Below are 22,317 nucleotides of genomic sequence, written 5' to 3'. Positions count from 1 at the left end.
ATCGAACAGTATCTTATGAACTTGAAGAAGACTGCCAGATAGGTCTGGTAGACAATGCTCCAATAAATTGAGCCTTACACCTATTCTTTGCAAAAAAAAGAGGGTAAGATGTTGATAGATGCATGCATGGTGTAGTTTTGATCATAAAATTTGGTATGCAGACAGTTGGAGTGATTCTAAAGATATCCATTGACTGATAACATCAATTACTACACGACTAGAAGAAATTGTCAATCTACATATTGATCAACAAAAATGATTCTCTGTTCACTCCTGTCCACATTCATCCTAGTTAGCATCTTCATTTTCAATTTCTATTAAGTTGACTCCAGCCCACTTCCTATCAGGGGTATTCATCAAACTGTATAAACCCATACAACACCGCAAAACACGGTTTTAATTTCTCATGGTGTGGTTGCGGTTTGCAAATTTTACAATACCAGATGAGCGGATTGATTCGCGATTTTATATAAAAAAATTACACTTCCGGCACCGTGAACACCTCTGCTTCCTACAGATGTAATCATCTCTCTTTTTTTTGCCTTTCCATGTTTGGAAAACTTAATCACTGAAATCTATACAAATAGTGTACGAGAGATTGAATTAGTACTCCAGAAATTGTAAAAAATAATTGCCAATATAGCCATCTACATAAATATGACAATCCTGATCCTTATTCAACTCCATTACATCCAACTAAATTTCTTACCTTCTGCCATTACCAAGTAGACCATCATATCCCAACACTATTTGTGTTCTTTAAATCCCAGTTTCTTCCTGATCTTCCCAGTGTCCTTAGAGTTCAATCCAAAAGCCTTCTCCAGCAACTCCTCATCGATCCCGGACCCGAACACAGCTGCCGGAATCCTCACCACTCCCGGATTCTGGCTATTGAAACTCCCTAATATCGTCGCTTTTCCATCTCCCACATTCATCTGAAAATGCAGTAGTCCTTTCGGAAACACCATCACCTCCCCTTCCTCAATAACTTTCGCATACACTCTGTTCTGCGAATCCACGAATCCCGAATACATTGTACCTTTGAGTAAGAAGGCTGTCTCAGTAGCTCGAGGATGGTAATGCGGTACATTGATTGCACCGGGCTCGAAATCAGCCCGGACGAATGACATTCCCAGGGTGTTCAGCCCTGGGAATGCGTCAGAAGTCACTGACACCCCTGAGAATCCGTTTTTGAATTTTCCGGGATTTTTAATTCCGGAAAATATGAAGTCTTCGACTCTGACAAGAGTCGAATTCTTGCATGGGAGCGAAGGGGATGAATTGTTGTGCGGAATGCAAAAATCTTGGAGCTGGTCAGGATCTGATGAGGCGAAATGTATAATTCGAGAGTGAGAGAAAATAATGAAGAAGAATAGAATTATTTTCATGGTCATGAAGGTGGAGATGAAAGAGGGATTTAAGATAATATGGAAGAATGCAAGAGTCTTGATGTATATAAAGAGGGATTATCTGAGTCGTTATTGCAAATAATAAGAGTAGTTGAGATCTTGAGAGGAAGCTGCAAGAGCTGTAAACTTTGAATATTCAACTCGCTTTTGTCAAAGTCTTTGTGATGACCTGCTACAGAGTGAACCTTATATAATGGGAAAGATTTGAAATAATAAAATAACACAATATGTTAATCGAAGAAAAAAAAAATGCGAGTTAATGGATCATATATTATTCTAACACACATGCGGTGTGCGGGATTATAACCGATGGGAAGTAGTCTGTTGTCGGATGCAAGAAATGATATTGCTTCAGAGTGAAGAAACAGATGATGAGGTTGCTCCATGAAGATGAGTGGAGTAGTTATGCAACTCATGTTTGCTGTATAAAGTGAATCATGTTGGACTTCATTTCATCATTACATTATCATTCTTCGTATATTACAAGGCAAGTCATATCTGTGAGCCTGGGCTTAAAGCCGGGACTTAAAGTTGTTTCCAGTTTCAAACTGAAAAATATGTGTTTGTGCAATAAGTCGGGAGTCAGCTTAAAATCAGGCGTAAACCTGACTTGAAAAGCCACACTACTTGATTTTTTTGAATGTTTTTTTGATAAAAATTACCTCAGATCATAAGTTATCCATAAATATTTTATTTTTATTATTATATTTTTAATGACTCGTATATCATTAATAAGTCAAAATTATCTGGACATTTTAAATTCTCAGCTCATCAGATAACTCCAACTCTCCAAGTTTAAGCTCAGCATCTCATTCAGACCTATTTTTACTTTAGAATTAAAATGGGCTCTATGTTTTGTTTCCCTTTACATCAGGTCCAATATGAGCAGCCCATAGTTCTGGTGATTTCAGTCCGTCCTGACTTCTTCTGGCTTATTGGGCCTAGTTTTCTGGACTCGTTCGGGCCTACTTGAAAGCCATGTAATACTATTTTAATTATAAAAAATACAAAAGTTCTGAAATAAAAATTAAATTAAAAAAAACACCCCTGCTATCATTTTTTTTTTTTGGTTAATAGCTACGTAATAAATTAGTGAAAATGAAAAGCAATTGTAATTTGTAATGAGCATAAATAGAAAAACAGTTTGCAGCTTATACACAGTAGACACAGCTCACGAGCCATCTTCATCAGACGAGTCAATCAGAAACTAGGGTTTGTAAAATTGTAATCCGAATGGCGAGTCGTCTTAGATCTGCTCTCCCGCTCATCAACAGAGCTCTCACCTCTTCTCAACGATCATCTGTTCCCCGAATTCTCGCCAATCCCGAGGTTGCTTTTATGTCTTTGCTTTCAATTCGATCTGTGTGGAAATGTTTCATTTCCGATTCAGTTTTCGTTTTTATAAATGTATGTATGTACGCTCGCGTGTTTGGATCTGTGAATGTTATACACTTCTGTATGAGAGTAAATTTACATAAACGATGATAATATTATTCTAATTTGGAGAGAGCGACTTGTTATTGGAACAGAGAGAGAGAGAGACTGGTTATTGGAACACACACACACACAGAGGGGGGGGGGGGGAGTCCTTGGCTTGGTCTGGCCCTTTCGGATTGAGGGAGAGGGATAGTTGCTATTGGAACAGAATGAGAGGGACAGGGAGAGTTGCTATTGGAAACAGGATGAGAGAGATTGTTTGGAAGAAACTGTGATTGTTTAAATTCTAATACTGGACTAGAGTGTTCTGCTATATTTCTACTAGAGATTAATATGTCCCTGTGTGTGTTGCAGGTCTCGAGGAATTTTGCTACCAAAGCTGCTCCTCCTAAGGAAAAGAAAGTTAAGGTGATTTGCTTTCTTCTATTTCTGGGTTTTTGACTCTTCTTTTTTATTATTAGGATTCTTATCTGGAGATTTTGTATTGAATTTTTGGAGGATAAAATAATCAAACTGTGTAATGTTTTTGTGACATATATATGTGTGTGTGTGTAGTTTATATGCTTATGTATGCGGAAAAAATGTATAAAAGCCCTTTGCTGTGGTGTCGTCATGGGGAACGGTGGGGAAATTTTGGGAGCAATAGGGTAATGACATTATTTGGGATATGGAATGTACTGGAAGTTTAAATTCTGGTGGTTAACGGGAGAGTACTTAAAAACTGTAAGCGGAATAAAGAGACTTGTATGGTCAGTGTCATTCAACCTGTACATCATCATAATTTTCGTAGTTAGTTTGAGTTGGTTGAAAGTTCTTGGGTCAGCATCAATGCAGATAGATATCTTAGCAAATTGTTCTGTTTCAGAAGTTTTTCGTGGGCTTAGCAATTCATACCCTCAGTTGTCTCGTGTTACTGAAAGTAAAGAGGGCTGTATGCCTTTATCTGACTCTTGCAAACAAGGATAGACGAACCCAATTATACTATAATTTTAAGTTCACTTTGTTGGCTAATTTTGCTAAAAATTCTCAGTTTTTGCAATTATTGTAACAAATCATGCTTAATTTTTTATACTTTGTGATCTTATGTTGGATTTTTTAAGGTGCCTTTGGCATTGTATGGAATCTCTGGAAACTATTCCTCTGCGCTGTACATCGCTGCTACCAAACTTAACTTACTGGACAAGGTTGAGTCTGAGCTCCTTGACTTTCTTGAAGCTTCAAAGAACACCCCTACATTTGCTCTGTTTATGAAGGATTTGTCTGTGCGTAAAGACACCAGAGTGAAGGCCATAACTGATATCTGCACTCATGCTAAGTTTTCAGAGGTTACAAGGAACTTCCTCGGTATGATAAAGTTTTTATAGAGATATATCATGTATGCTTATTAGCATTTTTGACATGAAGAGGGGTTTTGTCATTTTCGTTTGTTTGTCAAATTTAGAAGGCTTTCATCATATTGAAATATCGCATTACAATAAGAAAGGTTGCTTGGCTTAACCACTCATATGTTTATATACTTCATACATGTGAATGGTAGTTGCCCATATGATCAAAATTTTGATATACCCTAGATTACATTTACCCTACATGAAACCCGCAGTTTGACGTCAGCATATTATTATATCTTTATCTGAATCCCTTTTCTGTTACCACTTAATTGTTTTATTACCTCTAGCCACTATCAGTAACTTTCAAAAGTCTTTTTTTAGCACCATTTGAAGAGCTCCGGGTTGTCTAGAACAGTAGAAACTGACATCTTAATTATGATATCATTTTTTTTTTTCCATGAATAATACCCCCTCCGTCCCTCCCGATTTTATATAGTTTTTTTTGCATTGCTTGACACACATTTTAAGGCTTGTACTCCCTCCGTCCCACTCATTTCTATACGTTTTTTTCACTATTCGCCAAGCACTTCAATGCTCCTATAAAACATAGTTTTAATAACTTATTTTTTAAAATTTTCTTTCTCTGAATAAAATTTAAATATTATTTTTTTTCCAGAAAAAGAAAATCTTGAAAATGAGTTATAGAACTATACTTTACAGGAGTATTAAAGCGTGTGTTGCGTCCCCGTCCCTCAGTGTATACAATTCAGGGGGACTAAGGGAGTATAAAGTATAGTTCTATAACTTGTTTTTTAAAATTTTTGTTTCTAAATAAAAATTTAAACATTAAATATTTATTCAGAAGGAAAAAAAATTCAAGTAACTTATAAAACAATATATATGAGAGCCTTAAAATACGTGCCGAGCCCTCCGTCCCAACCAAATGTATCACTATCAAGCGGGACGGAGGGAGTAGTCTTTAAGAGCAATAAATCTCAGTCTGCTAATTTAGACAGCTTTGAAAGCATCATATAAAGTGATATGGATCGGAAAATTTAGAATTCAGCCCCTAATACCTAATGAGCAATTTTCTCGACAGATCTATAAGACCTTCTATAACTTGTTACATGACAGCCTAGGCCTGGAGGAAATAAATGAACTGTATAATTGCATAACGAACTTTGATGTACTCTATACCTAAAATAGAATTAGGAGTGTATTTTTAAAACAAGTTCACAACTTAATGTAACTTTTTTTTTTAATTGTTTGGGAGCAGGTATGGCTTTCTTTGTAGATTGGCTAGTTTGTTCTATTGCTGTTATTGTTTCTGTGTGTTCATTTTGTTTTTAGTTTCTTGTGATTTTCCTTATCATTTACAATTTGTGATAATTTGTTAAAATATTAAACCAGTTGTTTTGGCTGAGAATGGAAGGTTGCCGCACCTTGAAAATATCACTAAGAGATTCACTGAATTAACAATGGCATACAGGGGAGAAGTTAAAGCAATCGTGACAACCGTCATTGTAAGTTCTACTAAAACTGCTGTTTGTACCTGGGTGTAAAGGCTGAATTTTGTTTCTGTTCCATTGTCCTCTGTCATAATTCAAGCACCAATTTGTCGTTATAATCCTGTAAGCAAGCAATACAACTTTACCTTGCTAGAAGTTGGTTCGTTTCTGTGTGGTGGTTCCTTTGTAGCAATCTGTTGTGGTTATACTTATAAAAGGTTATCCCAACATTGTGGTTTATGATTATTCTGCTTTACATTTATAACGGACCTGACGGCCGAAGAATGCTGTTTGTTACCTTTTTTTAAAGAAAATGAATTTATTATTGAGGTCGTTAGAGATGACTTTATACTCTCCCTGACACTTGTTTGTGAGTTGGCACTTCAAAAGGGAGTAAGGGTGTTGTATTGTAATTTGGAAAATGTTGACGAACAGAGCATTATATCTTCGCTGATGTACGTACATATTTTACATGCTTGATCTTGCTTTAAAAGCTCTGCATTGTCGTGTACATATCCGTATGCATTATGCAATAGCTAATCAATATAAGCTTATAAATGTATATGTAGTTATTGTGTCATAGTAGCTCTTTACCATAGTCAACTGGCATAATTTTTTAAACCGCATGCAGTTGTACCAGAGAATAATAGTACTGTTTCCCACTGTTATATGATAATATTTAATATATCAGTAGCGGCTTGCAGAAGAGAAGAAACTAAAAAACTTAGCCATGGAATATAAATGTTACGCGTACTTGTTGTATTATAGTAGCCCTTCACCATAGTCAACTGGCATAATTTGTTAAACTGCATGCAGTTTGTACCAGAGAATAAGATCACTGTTTTCCAACTGTTATCTGATAATATTAAATTTACCAGGAGCTGCCTGCAGAGGAGGAGAAGGAACTGAAAGAAACTTTGCAGAGTTTGATTGGAAAGGGGAAGAAGGTTCACCTCGAACAAAAGGTACAACTTCTTTTCATACTGGTGTGTTTTTTGCCTTCTTCTCTATGAGCTTTAATTTATAATGTGTATTCCAGATTGATCCTAGCATTCTCGGTGGGATAGTGGTGGAATTCTCGCAAAAAGTTTTTGATGCCTCCATAAGGACTAGGGCAAGGCAGATGGAGCGATTCCTTCGTGATCCCATCAACATTGACAATCTTTGAGAGGTTTTAGACCTTTTTGGCCCAAGTGGCATACACCCTTTCTAGAAAGTAAAATTTGAATGTACTACTTATGAGGACAGTTTGTTCCTTGTTGCAAATAAAAGGAGCTGCTTGTTCTTAAAATTATTTTGCAAGCCCTGATAAACATGCTTTCTCCTTGTTGAAATTTCGTACTTTGTCTCCTTGCAATTACAAATTTATGATCCAATTTTCTGTAATTCTGGTTGTGGAAATAAATTTTTCCCTGGTATTTAGATGACACTCTTAGATTGTGGTTACTTAGATGGAATGGAATGAAGGAAGAATGAAATGAAAAATTATATAGAAGTGTTATGGAGAAAGAAAGTATGAGATAATAGTAACTAAATATGAATGAGTTTAAATTTCTTGCGATAAACATTGTACGAAACATGATATAGAAATGGAACCAGCATTCCTTTCAATATATGTGAGTATGTGGTTAGAATTCTAATTAAAATAGTAGCAACGGAATGACTGAATGAATGAAAATTAGACATTTTCTCTAACCAACATTGATGTTAGAGTATAAAATTCATTACATTATCCCTTAGAGTTAAGTTTGTTTTTTCCGGTTCATGTAAATATGCTGTCTTATGATTGAAGTGGTAAGTTTATATTATCCTTGTAGAAAACATATCAGGGCATGCCTGGAACACAGACGTTAGGAAAGAAAGTGAGATATCAAAATAGATATTCATATGAGAATCACACAAGGAGTTTGTTTATCTTGGTAGCTTATGAAAATAAAATTCATACGAGAATCACACAAGGAGTTTGTTTATCCTGGTAGCTTATCAAAATAAATATTCATATGAGAATCACACAAGGAGTTTGTTTATCCTGGCTTCAAGCTATCGCTGATTTTTAACTAAAAATGTCTTTTGTGTAATAAAACCAAACATTGACTTAAAATGAGAAATAAATCAGAAAATGTCAAAAGTTAATTTGAGTAACTTTTTCAGTAACATGATTTCTAAAAACCTTTTTTTTTGATAAAAGTTATCTATGAATCATAATTTACTCGTAACTCACTTCTATTTTTATTTTATATTTTTAATAATGTCAATAACAAATAAAAATGATCCAAACATACATTTTAAACTCCTAACTTATTACATTAAGTCATGTTCAGTCATAAGGCACGATTTTAAACTCAGCGAAACGGTCTGAAGGATTATCACTAATCACGATCGGATATCTTTTATTACCTATCGAACTCATCCTCACCATTAAAATTACAAGTAGACAATCACTTAAGATAAAGAAAAAAATTCACCGTATCACAATTTAGAGTTTAAATAGCGAGAGAGATTGTGTCATATACGTAATTCATAAGAATTGTTTTGTTATCATCAAGATCCAGATTTATATGTAAAATTTTATTAGATTTAACTAGCGAGAGATTGTTGGGAATATAATATTACTTGATGATAAGTCAAAATATTTAACATAATTTTGTATAAGCATTTGTAACTGATAGTATCCGTTGATTAGGAAACTCATCGACGGATGAGGTATGTTATAACCAGCTGATAGAATACTTGATCAATGCATACAGTCATTGGTTTATAAATAAATGTGTAGTTAGGATGAAAAATTATTAATATTTTAAATAATTATTAAAGTAAAGTTCAGATCAACGACTATTTCTAAACTATCAATGGATGAAGAATAATGATTCATCAATTGTTATCAAGATTAATTAACCGTTAATGAAAGTTAAGCTATCAATTAGGAGTACTATTCAATGAACTCATCAACAAACTAGCAACGACTATTCCAAAGTTCATCATTATCAATGGTGGTTCTGAATCTTAGCAGTTAAAAACAACATACATTTATCAATGGTTGTTTTGAATCTTAGCAGTTAACAACATACTTGAATAAAATAAGTGTTACATGTATTGATTAGAAAAATGCTGAACAACTTGAAAGCTTAACCAAACTATTTGACTTATGCAATTTTTTTTTAAGAACTCAAAGCATGTCATTCTACTCCTATGACTGAAGAATGCAATCAGTCAAAAGACAAATATTTTTATAAGTGTAGAAGCCAAGATAATAAGCATAGTTCTCCGGACTAGAAATAGAAAAGTGGAATATGATCCTTCTGGCATGATTGTAAATTATGAGTGGTAAATTTCTAGTGTATTTTTCGATTTTTCTTATTTCTTGAATACTTAAAAATATTTTCTTGACCGTATAAATTTCATTTTTTGAGAAATAATCAAGTGAAATATTTTTGACTTGGTTTCTTAAATTGGTTTGTGAATTTGCAAGTAAAATTTCATTTTGTCATATATCTTCCAATAATTTGTTGCGATCAATTGATAATTAGTTGGTGGACTCTTTTTTCCCTTTTTTTTTATGATATCTTTCGTTTAAATTTAACTATTATTAAATTTATTTATTAGATATGATAATGAAAATATATAACATGATGTTATTTTATCAAATCCCACAGATCGGATTTAGGAAAATGATTTAATACAGTATTATTTTCAACTATCGGATTCGATTTTTCCAAGCTCACACGACTACGCAAATCAAAATTCGTTCCACGCGCGGCGGTGCGACTGGTTAAGTTGTATAGAAACAAAGGGAATCTGTTTGCACAAGTAACCCAACTTGACGAGAATACCACTTTAATCTTCCCATCAAACTCAGAATCAACCCCCACTTCGTGTCTGTGTTTATACACACAGACCATTTACAATATAATCATCAAGCCCTTGTTGTTTTTGTGTTGATTCTGACAAAATGGTGACTGCAAATCAAGAAATGGCTGTGTATTGCTTTGATACTCTGCTTGCTCACTACAATAATCAGCCTGTACCTCCACCTGCTTTTGATGAGGGCAATTTGTAATTACTTTCTATCCTTCTTTTCCCTTTTTTTAGTTTAATTTTGTGTTTTTTTGTAGCATGCATTCTTGTTTTGAATAATGATTGGATTTTTAGTTCATGGGTATGGGGTTTTTTACCCCTTTTTTATATTTTGATGATGATGGTGAATTTGGACCATGAATTGGTTGTCTGATTGTGGTTTTGATCTTTTGTTGTTTTGATTGTTTGGTCTGCCAGTTGGTTGTGGTTAAGAGGTTTTTCTACTTGGCCTTTTGGGGGGACTGACATTGATACAATTATTAGAACTATCTTGATACTTCTGAATTGTGATTAGCTTTAGTATTTTCGTGTGAACTAACTTTTTGGGTTAATGGTCTTTCTACGTTACCTAGTTTTGATGTTTTGCTTATTTGCTAAAGATTTGTTTGTGTAAAGTAATGTATGACTATCATAGTTAAGTGGTGCAAAGTGTGACCTATCCAGTTTACTGTCAAGAATGATAGTTTAAATCTTGACATTGATAATATCATTGTGGTATCCTTGTTTATGATATGTTGGGTACTAGACAGAGGACTCAACCACTCAGTTTACCTCGGAAATATGTTTCAGCCTTTCTTGTGTTCATTTTTATATCATTGCTCATATTGCAGTCTCACAGTAGTTAATGTGTGAGATGGAATGTCTCATGCATAACAAAAGGTCTAATTGTGAATTCATAATCTTGATTTTGGTGTCTGTAATACATATTTGTTGAAATTTTCTTTCTTATATTTTGTTTTAAACTCAAAAGAACACTTAAGTTCAAATCTTAAAGATAAGTATATAAAAGCTCAATATGCCCTCTAGATGGTAAGTTGTAGTTAGAACTTGCAGTTGGCTGCAATTATCTATTCTTTTCTGCTCTCTCTCATAATATAATTAAATCTGATTTTGTTTTTTTATAAGATTTAGGTTTTTTTGGGATAATATGTTATCAATTTCTTGCACTGGACCTGATCTTTCTTTCTTTCTTTTTTCTGTATTAAGGATTTGATATTAACAGTGGCAAGCTTTATTCTTGTTCAAATTGTAGCTCTGTAGAAGAACACAACTATTCCACAATACTTATGTCAACTGATTCAAGATTTAATTTGTTTTAACTGTTAATCCACTCTCTTAAAACCTTAGAGAAGGCCTTAATTGGATCGTATACTATGTCCAGCCGTATCCGTGATACTGGGATCAGGGATCCGGATCAGAATGTCATCCAGAAATCGGACTCTTCATTTCAGACATCCTATCTTTAACTTCAATGTCCTATCTTTAATTCCGATAACCTATTGCTAATAGGAAGACATGAATAAGAAAACATATGAAGAAATAGAGGTGAAATTGATGTAAAAGGAGAAGAGAAGCACTCTTGCCTTGATTTGTGCAATTGTTTGTTATGCAGTATAATAGAATGATAGTTATTTATTTAAAAGAACCATTATATTAATTAATAATAATAATTGCAGTGTCCAAATCCAAGTGTCGGATCCTTATAAAACGTGTCCCTGAGTCTTTGATTCTGTAGTTCGAAAAATCTTACTCTGATTTGTGTCCGTGTCGGATCCTTCAAAAAGAGTACGAGTTTCATAGGTTATGAGTGCATAATTAGGCAAACAGAACAATCAGACAAATGGAACACAGATAAACAAATAAATATATATTAAACAATTAGGGGTGAAGGTTTGAATCGTGACCTCTAGGTCTCCCCAGAGTGATACCATGTACTAACTCTGCCAAAACCTTAACGTTTTATGAGAAGACCTTAATTGGATCCTATATTCAACAATTTGTTTTCTGAAACCCTCTAGAATTTTAAGCTTAGCATGTGTAGTTGCATATACAAATTTGTTTTAATATCTGAGGTTATTAATATACTCCATCCTTGTCTACTATATATAGATTTTGATTATCCTGATTATTCTCATATCAAATTGTGGTTTCAGTCCATTGTTTGTCACTTGGAAGAAGATTGTAAATGGTGGTGAGCCACGATTACGTGGTTGTATTGGAACACTGGAAGCTAGGCATATAATTGATGGATTTAAGGATTATGCTTTAACAAGGTATGGTGGAATTAAAGTGCTTAAATTAAGCTACAGTAGTATTTTACTTATGCTTGGTCATGTATATTACCTATGCTTGGTTATCAAAGTATTTGTAGATCTTTATGTCAACAGATTCACCAACTCTTATGTTAATTGAACTAGTCACTGCATTCACTTATTATGTACTTGTTGCTTCTTGTATAAGATAAAGATCATCTTTTTCCTTCGGGGCAGAGGAAAAAATTTGATAAAGAAATAAGTGATGAGGTATCTTCATTAGTACGAAACTGATTTTTCATCATATTATCATATAGAAAAAAGTAAACAATTAACTGATTACGTGGTTTTGTGATTTGAGCAGCTTTAGTTGTATACGTTGTGCGTGTAACCCAGGAACTGTGGGCTAAAACTAGTAAATGAGGAACAACTATTATACACATGAAGCAGAAATCCCCCAAAACAATGAGATTACTTCCTTCCATTATTTACATCTCTTTTCTTTTTGTTTAACAAATAATTTCTATCCACTCACTATTTCAGACTGTGAGCTTATTCTGACTTCCATGGTGTAGAAAATTATATGAATCTCGACTGTGGAAGTAACACTTCATGATTCTTGACTTTATAATATTGGAATCCTGATAAGTATCGAGGAGAGATGAACATCATCGTCCATCACTTGCATCAAAATATCTCGAATCAGGCAAATAATTTGATTGTAATTGAAACACTCAAGATCCACGTGTAAATTACTTATGAGATGTTAACTTTAAGAATCAACTTAAAATTAACATTTGTTATTGTGCAATGCTATTGAAGATTGTAAATGATAAATTTGTATTTGCATTAACTATTAGTAATCTAAGAATCTTTTTTTTGGACCATATTAGTAGTACAATGTGGACTACTGGCGGAGCTTCATTATATCATGCAAAGGCTATGGCTTATGGTCCCCCCACAAACAAAATACCGCTGTATTAAAAAATTATGTATTTAGTGTTGTATGCATATTTCTCCCAAGAAAAAATAAATATTTATATGGCCCCCTTAATTTGTCGTCCACGCTCTGCCATTAATGTGAACAACTATTTCTCTCTCATGCTGCAATTTTGCATTGAGGTTTTATTAGTTCGAGTTATATTCTGGTTATTTTTTTCTGACGCAGCAGCTAATACAAGTAAATGTGTATTATACCTTTTCAGTGCCCTGAGGGATCGTAGGTTCCCTCCCATACAGCTGAAAGAGTTACCTAATTTGGAATGTACAGTTTCCCTTCTGACTAATTATGAACATGGTCTCCATTATCTTGACTGGGAGGTTTGTTCTTGAACTCTTTTTTCTTCTTTTCATGTCTGTGCACTTCTGTACAATGGTCTTGGTACCCTCTGGGTTCTAGTCTCTTTTACATACATTATTCATCATGAATGATTATCTGAAGTCGTAACAACTAGACTGGTCTCTAAACTTGAGATTTCAATAGTTTGAGTAAAAACTGGTCTGTGCATATATGAATTAGTCAATTAGAATGATGTTCTGCTTTACAGGATGCATAAATATTATATGGTTATTATTGCAAAATTTAAGACAAACAGAAAATGATTCTCTATATGTTTCCTCCCAAAATTTCCTACTCCTGAGTTTGCCATACTGGATAAATATCCGAACTGAGTTCTCATATGATTGACTGTTCGATGATCTTCCAGGTTGGAAAGCATGGTATAATTATTGAATTTACTGATCCTGACTACAATACGAGGAGAAGTGCTACGTACCTGCCTGAGGTGGCAGCTCATGAAGGTGATATTTTGTTTTTCATAACTATCATGTGGAATAGTTTTATAAATACTAGTAGCCCAGAAACTAATGGACGATTGTTTCATCAACCATTTGCATGACTCATAAATGTTGTTTAGTTATTTAGACAGTTCCATTTTCATTATCTGATAGCATAAAATTGAAAATTCGTTCCCTACCGTTGACAAAATCAGTCACAGATTACCAACTCTGAACCATTCCTAAAGCAAGTGAACTGGATTGGTATAACTTGTGGTAAAAATCTAATAGCTGAAGGATCTATATATCTACGTAATAAAACTGAGGCTGTTATTGAGCCTGAAGAAAGCACAAGGATTCAGTTAATCAAACGAGAGCAGTACCATAATTTTAGGAAATTCTCAATGGCACCATCCTATAATTGGCTATTTCTCTATGGTACCGAAAATAGTTATGACTTCCGAATGGTGCCGTCCAACTATCAACTGATTCTAAGTATACCTTTTCCGTTAACAACGGTAACCAAACCCGGATTACTTGTTAGTCTGACAGAATGGAGATGAATCAACCAATTTCAGACAACTAAGTTGTCCCTGGTTGTAAACTCTTGACTTTTTAACCTAACCAGGCACTATATTTGTTACTATATGATGGTATGCGGGTTTAATGTGATGTTTATGTACTTGGTCACTTTATTATTAAATAATAGTTTTTGTTTAATTATGAAATTGTATAATAATTTGGTTAATGGAAATGGTATAGTTGAGATGAGTTAATGGTTGGATGGTACTTTCAGTACCATCAAGAAAAGCCAATTTTAGAATGGTACCATTGAGAATTTCTTATAATTTTCAAAGTAGCAATGTAATATAATCTTGCTTTTGCTGAGTACTTGGGTAGTTATGTGAATCCTACTGTTATTTCTTGTACCATATGTTGTTCTACATCAAGGCATATACTGATATATATGTTGTTTTTCATTATGCCTTCCTCAATTGGTGAAACAGTGTATATACCGAAAGAAAAGAATAAGTAATCTGGAATATATGATTAATTGCTGTATTGACCCTATGTAAACAGCGATATATACTTGAGGATATTATTATACTTAATTATATTTAATTTCAGGTTGGACAACACTTGAAGCAATTGACTCGCTCATTAGGAAAGCAGGTTACAATGGCGCCATTACGGAATCACTTCGGAAGCAAATCCGACTTACTCGTTACCAGAGTACGTTATTCACTATGCATTATAGTGAATACACCAATTATGTGAAGACAACCAGGGGAGCCACGCCCTCACTTGCTGGTGCCAAGCCCAGCAACTAACATATTGGTTGTTCTAAACACCTCTTCTGAACCATTATTATTGTTTGGTTCGGAAGCAACTTTCATTTGAAAAAAATGGATGGTGGAGTATGATGATGTACACTCCATTCCTTCCCTCCATTATAACTTGCACAAGATTTGGATTTGTCTGGATTGAATTTTTAAGTTTGAAGTCATGACCTGAACTTGAACTTGAATATCCTGCTTATTTTATTGCAATTTCAGATGGGTTGATGTGTGTGTTGTTTTACAGAGGTATTGTTAGCCGAAGCATGGGCAAAGCTCATAAGAAGTCGTATGCATGAAGCATTATGACTCTACGCAATTTAACCATGCCCCGGTATTGCTTAAACTATAATCTTACTCAACCCATGTAAAATATCCTTCCTGCATTCCTGCTCATATTATGCCCGACTCGAGTATTGACCAAGCCAAAGATTAGAGCTCAAATATAATTATATAAAATTGGTGCCACTGATGTTTCAGAAAGCGCAAACCCTTAAATAAACGAAAAGTATATTTCAAGATACTTACGGACAACAACTAATATGGTACCAGCAGGACCAGTTACAATCAACTGACCAGGAGGCAACAATGTACAAGCATAGAAGCACAGGCAACCAACAAAACGTTTTAAACAAAAATATTAAATGAGAAGCTGGCATTTCCGGTCAGCAAGCTGCCGACTTATCAAAGATTACATTTTTACTGCAATGAATTTGATCGTCAAAAAATAAGTGATTGTTCCATTTACTTAAGAAATCAAGTGTTTCATATAAAAATAATAATAAAAAAATCAGAAAGTTACAAACAAAAAATTTTAAAATAAAAATAAATAAATAGATTTCAACAATGTTTTTGTTTTAACTAAAGATCTCTTTTTTAGCCTTCTTCATATTTATATATAGAAAAAATTTCGATTAATTTAATTGTATTGAGAGGACCTTTCCCTAGTACGAGAGGACCGGGAAGGACGCACCTCTGGTGTACCAGTTATCATGCCCACGGTAAACGCTGGGTAGCCAAGTGCGGAGCGGATAACTGCTGATAGCATCTAAGTCTTAAGCCCACCCCAAGATGAGTGCTCTCCTATTCCGACTTTCCCGGAGCCTCCAGTAGCACAGCCAAGACAGCGACGGGTTCTCTACCCCTGCGGGGATGGAGCGACAAAAGTTTTGAGAATTTAAGGGAAGGTCACAACGAGACAAGCCGTTTATCATTACGATAGGTGTCAAGTGGAAGTGCGGTGATGTATGCAGCTGTGGCATCCTAACAGACCGGTAGATTTGAACCTTGTTCCTACATGACCCGATCAATTCGGGTCAGGCACTAACCGTTTATTTTCATTGTTCAACTCTTTGACAACATGAAAAAACCAAGAGCTCTGAAAAGGACTCCTCACACCCAAAACTAGAAAATACACTAAAAAGACTCTAATTGTCTTTCAGATATAAGAAAGACCACAGGACTGATAAAAATATAAAAGGAAAAATACCAAGACACATAGCAATGGCCATGGAGCAACCCATATAAACTCCGATGTTAACTATCAAGAAATCTAAACCAATTACAACTAATAACACTCAAGCCTGATGTCCTATGGTCGGACGGCTCGGACCGGTTGGGTAACGAACCAACCGAATATCTCTAGAAGATGAATTCTAGTCCTTTGGCAAATGTATGTGTAAATGTAACCATGCAATTACTTGTTTACTTTACTGCAATCTGATTGGTTCTCTTATTCATGCATTCACTATATATCAAAATGATAGGGAGAAAACTATTTAAACCGCGCTGTGGCAGATGAATAATAACAATAAACATTGTTTTGGAACATCAAAGTATAGTACATGTAATAGTAGGAAGACACAAGATGTACGTTTAAAACTACAATGGTTTAGTCAGAATCATGTCGTCTTCTTTCCTTGTCTCTCTTGTGCTTCCTCCTGTCATCAGAATCACGAGAATGTTTCGATTTGTCAACTGAAGCACGGGTACGTCGCTTCTCACGCTTTTCATGCTTCTCGTGTTTCTTCTCTTCATGCTTCTCATGTTTCTTCTCTTCATGCTTCTCCTGTTTCTTCTCTTCATGCTTCCTTTTCTTTCGTGCACTTTCATCATCCACCTCTTCTTCATGTTTTCTTGATGGAGGGAGTGTCTCAGCATTCAGATTAGCTTTCAACGATCCTGATTCTTCTAAACTTTTAGGTGTTCTGCAGCACAAAAGGGTTTTAAGAAATTAATAATGAATAACAGTATGTAACATTAAATCCCGCTCAGAATCCCAATCCAAAAATGATTTTGAAGCTAGACGGCACCATTCTGCTTTAGTCCCTCAGTTCAAACAAAACAACACACTGATTATATATGGTGTTGTTTTTTCGTTGCCAATGGCAGACATGGATTTGCTGACTCTTGTAGTCTTGTGGCATGATAAATGAAAAAGAAATCAATAAAACTTGGCAAACTTGCAAGTGAACTATAAAATTAAAATAGAAGGAGAACACATTGTATTGCCTTGGTCGAACCTGGAAAAACCAAAACCTTGGACCTGGACTGCCTCAGCATGCCCTTCTCCCAAGTCTTCTGCTGTAGATCCTCTTTTAATAAGTTCTGAAAATTCATGCTTATCAAGTCGATTGCCTTGAGGTCGTGAAGAACGCTTGGGAGCTAAGCCCAAAGCCTCCCTCATAGCCTGCTCCTCCTCTTCCTTAATCCTTCGAATTTCCTCTTGTGCAGCCTCCATATTCAAGCTTTTAGACTTTTTATCTCTTGCATACCAGTGTAGATCTTTCCCTGTTTCATTTGACATTTTAGTAACAATAAATAGCATTTGTAAGGTGTCTAAGGATGAGGAATATAATAAAAACAAATAACTAACTAAAAATTGAATTTAAGATTAAAGAATTTATAATTATCACAATACTATATCAAGATGACTAGCAGCAAGCCAAGAACACAAACAATTATTAGGTGCAAAAAATGCAACCTCGGATGTTTAAGAACAACCTCATCTAAATTTCATAAGCTGAAGCTATGAGGTATTGAAGCTAGAGAAAAAATGCTTTTTAATGCTCAAACAAGCTCTTCCAAGGGTGCAATAACTAGGTTAGAACAGTACAGAACCAGCCCCCAAGTCGAGTGGGTTCCAAAATTAAAACTTTGCACTGTAAAATATACACAAATAATGTCTTTTTAAAAATGTAAAATAAAAAAAATATATATATATATGAGATAACATTTAGGACATATATGTGTAGAGTCTACAAGAAATTCATAAAATTATTATAAAAAGAGAGTAAACAATCATAAAAACAATTAAAAGGCAACTTTTGTAATTTCATGTAAAACACAATTATACAAACAATTTATAAGAAGTTGTAAATATAAAAAATTTACAATTGTCTTTACTTGATACTTATATTTGATTCTAAAGTATGCTGCCTTATGTGTACAGACAAACACATATCTGGAGTTGCCAATTAATAAACTTTTAAATGAGATAAGTTCAAGGTGATTGGTAGGTCCTACAAGACCATGTAAATTCACAACTGATTTTCAAGTTAATGGAAAATCATTAAAGAATGAATCCTTTTCTCATAGTTTAAAGCAAGTCCGGTGCATTGAAAGATGGCTATAGCAAAGACATGATACCGATAAAGATTTTGTAGCACATCCGTCTCTTAAGTTATCATCATGTAAAAACTATAGACACCAATGTGTTTAACATAGTTAGAGTGCACCATATAATACAGTCACAAAAGGCTAATACACTTATTGATACTCACATAAGTCATAATCATGTCGCCCAACACCTTACGATATTAATGATCTATAATATCTAGATGTTTTGCATAGTAAGGGTTTACAGGAATATACCTTTCTGCCATCTTCCAACAGGTGCCTTAAGGCTGTGACCCAAGTAGTTCTCTCGATGTTTATCGGCCTTTACATCATCCCAGCTAAATTCTGTGTACCAAAACAATAAACTTGTTGATGCAGGAAAGAATTGAGAAAACAAATCAAAGAACAAAAAAGGGTAGATATGGTGATTTAACTGCAAAATAATCGATACCCCTAGGCCATGTTTGTTTTGAGGGATTAATAGTCCCATAAACAAAAGACTCGCTTCACAATTTAATAATTTAATAATCTAAAACTCGCATATTGGATGGGGATTACATCATTTATATACAGAACAAAAACCTCAGTAACATTTTGTCTTGCCCTTAGCACCTGCATACCTGGAGGCACTCAGGCACGGCCCCTCCAATGAAATCCCCTATGAAACTATTCTAGAGAATGAAGAATTAAATCCGTTGAAATCCAATACTCATTGATGTATTAAGAACCACTATGCAGATTCTAATATGCATAAGGGTATTACAAAAGAGAGATACTAGTACAGAGATTTTCTCCACAAACATATAGCGATCAATGTTCACTACAAAATTTATTGAAATACTTTGCTTTGTAAACGCAAAAAAATTAGGGACCATGGGAGTCGAAAATGAAAGAGAATCTAGTACATGATACCAATGTTAAACGCAACCTAAGCCAATTGGCCAGCATCTTCAACTCTTTTAAATGTAAACAACAAAATAAATCCCAACTCGGTTAGGTAATGTACCTCATAAACTATTTAATAACATATATCTTGTGATAAGCTAATGTGCTCTTTTATATGAAAATTGGTAACTGAGACTATAATTCATATACAATAAAGGACTCACAGTTGAATTTGATAATTTTAGGCATGGAATTAAGTTGACAACTTCCCTCCTCAGGCAAAATACTTCATGATATAAAGATAAGATAAAACTTAAGCTTAACTGCTGAGTACCAGAAGAGGAGAATTTTAACGTTAACACATTTATCTCGTCGCCAGGCTGTCTTAAAAGGAGAGAAAAAGCACATGATATAAAAAGTAGGATAACTGAGAAATTCTAAAACGCAAGAGAAGCAAAGAAAATTTTAGTCTCTTCATGATTCCATGAACACAATTACTTTTTTTTTTTTTTTTGGGCTATATTTAAATACATTCTAAATTTACTAGTCCAAGATTATTTTAAGTCCACGCTCTTGAGACACAAGAGAAAATAAAAGGCCTAGGCTATGATGCTCACAAAGTCCATGTCTAGGTGTTCCCGTGTAAGTAAATCGAGAAGAAAGCTCTCAAACACAATCTACACCTCTTATGTTATAAAATTTCAGCTGTGGTTGGTAAGTTGCAACGCTATCCCCCAAACTGGGCCATAAACTGTAGTCGGACAACTTGAGGTTTCTATAACTAGAATTTTCTACGCTGAGGGTTAGAATTCACCCTTTTTCCTCTTCAACACAATTTGAGCATCCAAGACAACATTTTACCTCACAACACGACAAGACCTACTACACAATCGCGCTCTCGAAGTCTCGAAGCAGCTTATCACAGTAAAAGTTCCCTATCCCAAAAAACCTAAAAACGATCTCCTCTCAAATTCTACAGAATTTCCTACCGAAAGTGCAAACTTATCAAATTTCAATTACTTACAAAACAATCACATACATATTGACAACATACAACTTCAAAAATCAAATTAAACATAAATAATAACTCAATTAACAAAAACATCATTTCATCAAAGAACAAAACATAATACCAGATCTAACATCATGATATGCTAACAACAAAGAGCAAGAAAACTTACGATCACGGCCACCACGAACGCCTCCTCGGGATGGATGATACATGATTTTTAAATATCGAATGTAAATCGTATTTTCAAATCGATTCAAGTAGTAATGCAGATTTGCCCCAATTATTAACCAAGGTAGAATGAATTGGGCTTTTTGTTTTCGGGTTATGTATTGGTCCCTTGACTTTGGGCCTTAGCCACCTTTAGACGAAGTTGGGCTTTTCAAAATAGGCTGGAATATTCAAATATGTACACCCAAAGCACACCCATGTTTTCTACTAGCTCAATATTCAAATATGGAGATTATTTTATTTTTTTTAAGGAATTTGAAGGCGACTAGTTTAGCATTATAAAATTAAAAATAATCATTTAATAAATATTTTCCAAGTATTTAATTATAATAATTTATATTTAATTTGTATATTAGTGAGCTGTATTGAAGTCACATTTTGTATATATAATTAGACGAGCCGAGCTTAACTTATTCGAGTTCCTTTCTCTTCTTCTCTTTTTGCAAATAATTAATTACATTAGCACATTCATATGTTTGAATTAATATATAGAGTTAAGTTATATGGAGTAAAAAAAAATTGGAGTATTGGAGTACAAAGTTTGATAAAATGTAATTTAGTCATCTAAATTTCAATTTTTTTTGTCCAATAATATTTGTAAATATTTGACAACCTGCACATTATGTTCTGCAACATAAACATCGTGATCAAATGGTAGAATAATTACTTTTATAAATTATAGAACTCTATGTTCTGCAATATAACTAATAAGCAGAACAATCATCTTAATACTTGTTAAAGTTGAAAGATATTAATGATTAATTGACAATTATGTGCAAGACAACTTATAAATGATAGATTATATCAAAATTTGGATAATCAAAGATATTATATAAGATCAAACTAAAAAATTATGATTTGTACTCCAATACTCCAATGTTTTTATGTATTCCATAGAACTTAACTCTATATATATATATATATATAAGTTATTTTTATCCTAACGAATCACCATATTTAATACTCATGCAAATGGTACCCAATTGCATCCGACCTAAATGCTAGATACAGATGGGCGTATTGTCATTTAAATTTATAAACTGACATCTCGGGTAATTTTGTATTTATTGAATATGGTTGTCAATTTGTTATCAATATATCCAAATTGACATCATGCGAGATTAATTACTCTACTATTTTATTTATTGAATTTTTTTCGAGGCGTTACGTTCCAGCCAAGCGCCACACATTGACAGCAAAACCAACTGGAGTGACGTTAGTATGGAAATAGTAATATTAATTTCTAACAACTTATTTGTTATTTCCTAGATTGTATCAATTTTATTCTTATTTTTAGTATAAGATTTTTGATGAGACAAATTAATCCAATTTATAATCATAAATCATATTATGAGTTTATGACGGATAATATGAATTTATTATATGTTACTCCTTCTGTCCCCTCATTTCTTTACGTTACTTTTTGGCACGCTTTTCAACACTTGTTTAAAGTATAGTTTTATAATATATTTTTTAAATTTTTTTGCTCTGAATAAAAATTTGATATATAAAATTTTATTCGAAAAAAGAAAATTTTGAAAAAAATATTATAGAACTATACTTTATGAGAGCCTCAAAATACGTGCAAACAGTGAACCTAAACAACCGAGAGGAACGGGCGAGGGAGTATGACTTTCTTTTAATTATAGGACGTGTCACATGCAAATATTTG

The 22,317-nt window shown here is 33.9% G+C and overlaps 4 protein-coding genes across 4 annotated transcripts; 2 read left to right on the top strand and 2 right to left on the bottom strand.

The window, feature by feature from the left end:
• Nucleotides 1-444: 444 nt before the first annotated feature.
• LOC108210072 (germin-like protein subfamily 3 member 2) lies at nt 445-1,507 on the bottom strand. The gene is made up of 2 exons (XM_017381326.2): nt 710-1,507; nt 445-575 (listed from the first exon to the last, which is right to left on the bottom strand). The coding sequence occupies exon 1, from the start codon at nt 1,392-1,394 to the stop codon at nt 747-749; it is 648 nt and encodes a 215-aa protein (XP_017236815.1). The 5' UTR covers nt 1,395-1,507; the 3' UTR covers nt 445-575; nt 710-746.
• A 1,002-nt stretch (nt 1,508-2,509) lies between these two features.
• On the top strand, nt 2,510-7,111 carry LOC108210033 (ATP synthase subunit O, mitochondrial). The gene is made up of 6 exons (XM_017381279.2): nt 2,510-2,738; nt 3,201-3,254; nt 3,947-4,190; nt 5,585-5,697; nt 6,561-6,647; nt 6,722-7,111. Exons 1-6 carry the CDS (start codon nt 2,643-2,645, stop codon nt 6,848-6,850), a joined length of 723 nt encoding a protein of 240 aa, XP_017236768.1. The 5' UTR covers nt 2,510-2,642; the 3' UTR covers nt 6,851-7,111.
• A 2,285-nt stretch (nt 7,112-9,396) lies between these two features.
• Nucleotides 9,397-15,130, top strand: LOC108206438 (uncharacterized protein At2g38710). Its single transcript, XM_017376742.2, has 5 exons — nt 9,397-9,735; nt 11,691-11,810; nt 12,995-13,109; nt 13,496-13,589; nt 14,694-15,130. The coding sequence occupies exons 1-5, from the start codon at nt 9,632-9,634 to the stop codon at nt 14,894-14,896; spliced, it is 636 nt and encodes a 211-aa protein (XP_017232231.1). The 5' UTR covers nt 9,397-9,631; the 3' UTR covers nt 14,897-15,130.
• Nucleotides 15,131-16,677: 1,547 nt separating this feature from the next.
• LOC108206073 (uncharacterized) lies at nt 16,678-20,740 on the bottom strand. Its single transcript, XM_017376254.2, has 4 exons — nt 20,587-20,740; nt 18,776-18,865; nt 17,425-17,692; nt 16,678-17,109 (listed from the first exon to the last, which is right to left on the bottom strand). The coding sequence occupies exons 1-4, from the start codon at nt 20,627-20,629 to the stop codon at nt 16,794-16,796; spliced, it is 717 nt and encodes a 238-aa protein (XP_017231743.1). The 5' UTR covers nt 20,630-20,740; the 3' UTR covers nt 16,678-16,793.
• Nucleotides 20,741-22,317: the final 1,577 nt, after the last annotated feature.

The sequence above is a fragment of the Daucus carota genome, chromosome 2, assembly GCF_001625215.2.
Source record: "Daucus carota subsp. sativus chromosome 2, DH1 v3.0, whole genome shotgun sequence".
Classification (NCBI taxonomy): domain Eukaryota; kingdom Viridiplantae; phylum Streptophyta; class Magnoliopsida; order Apiales; family Apiaceae; genus Daucus; species Daucus carota.
This window is presented reverse-complemented; position numbering and strand designations above follow the sequence as displayed.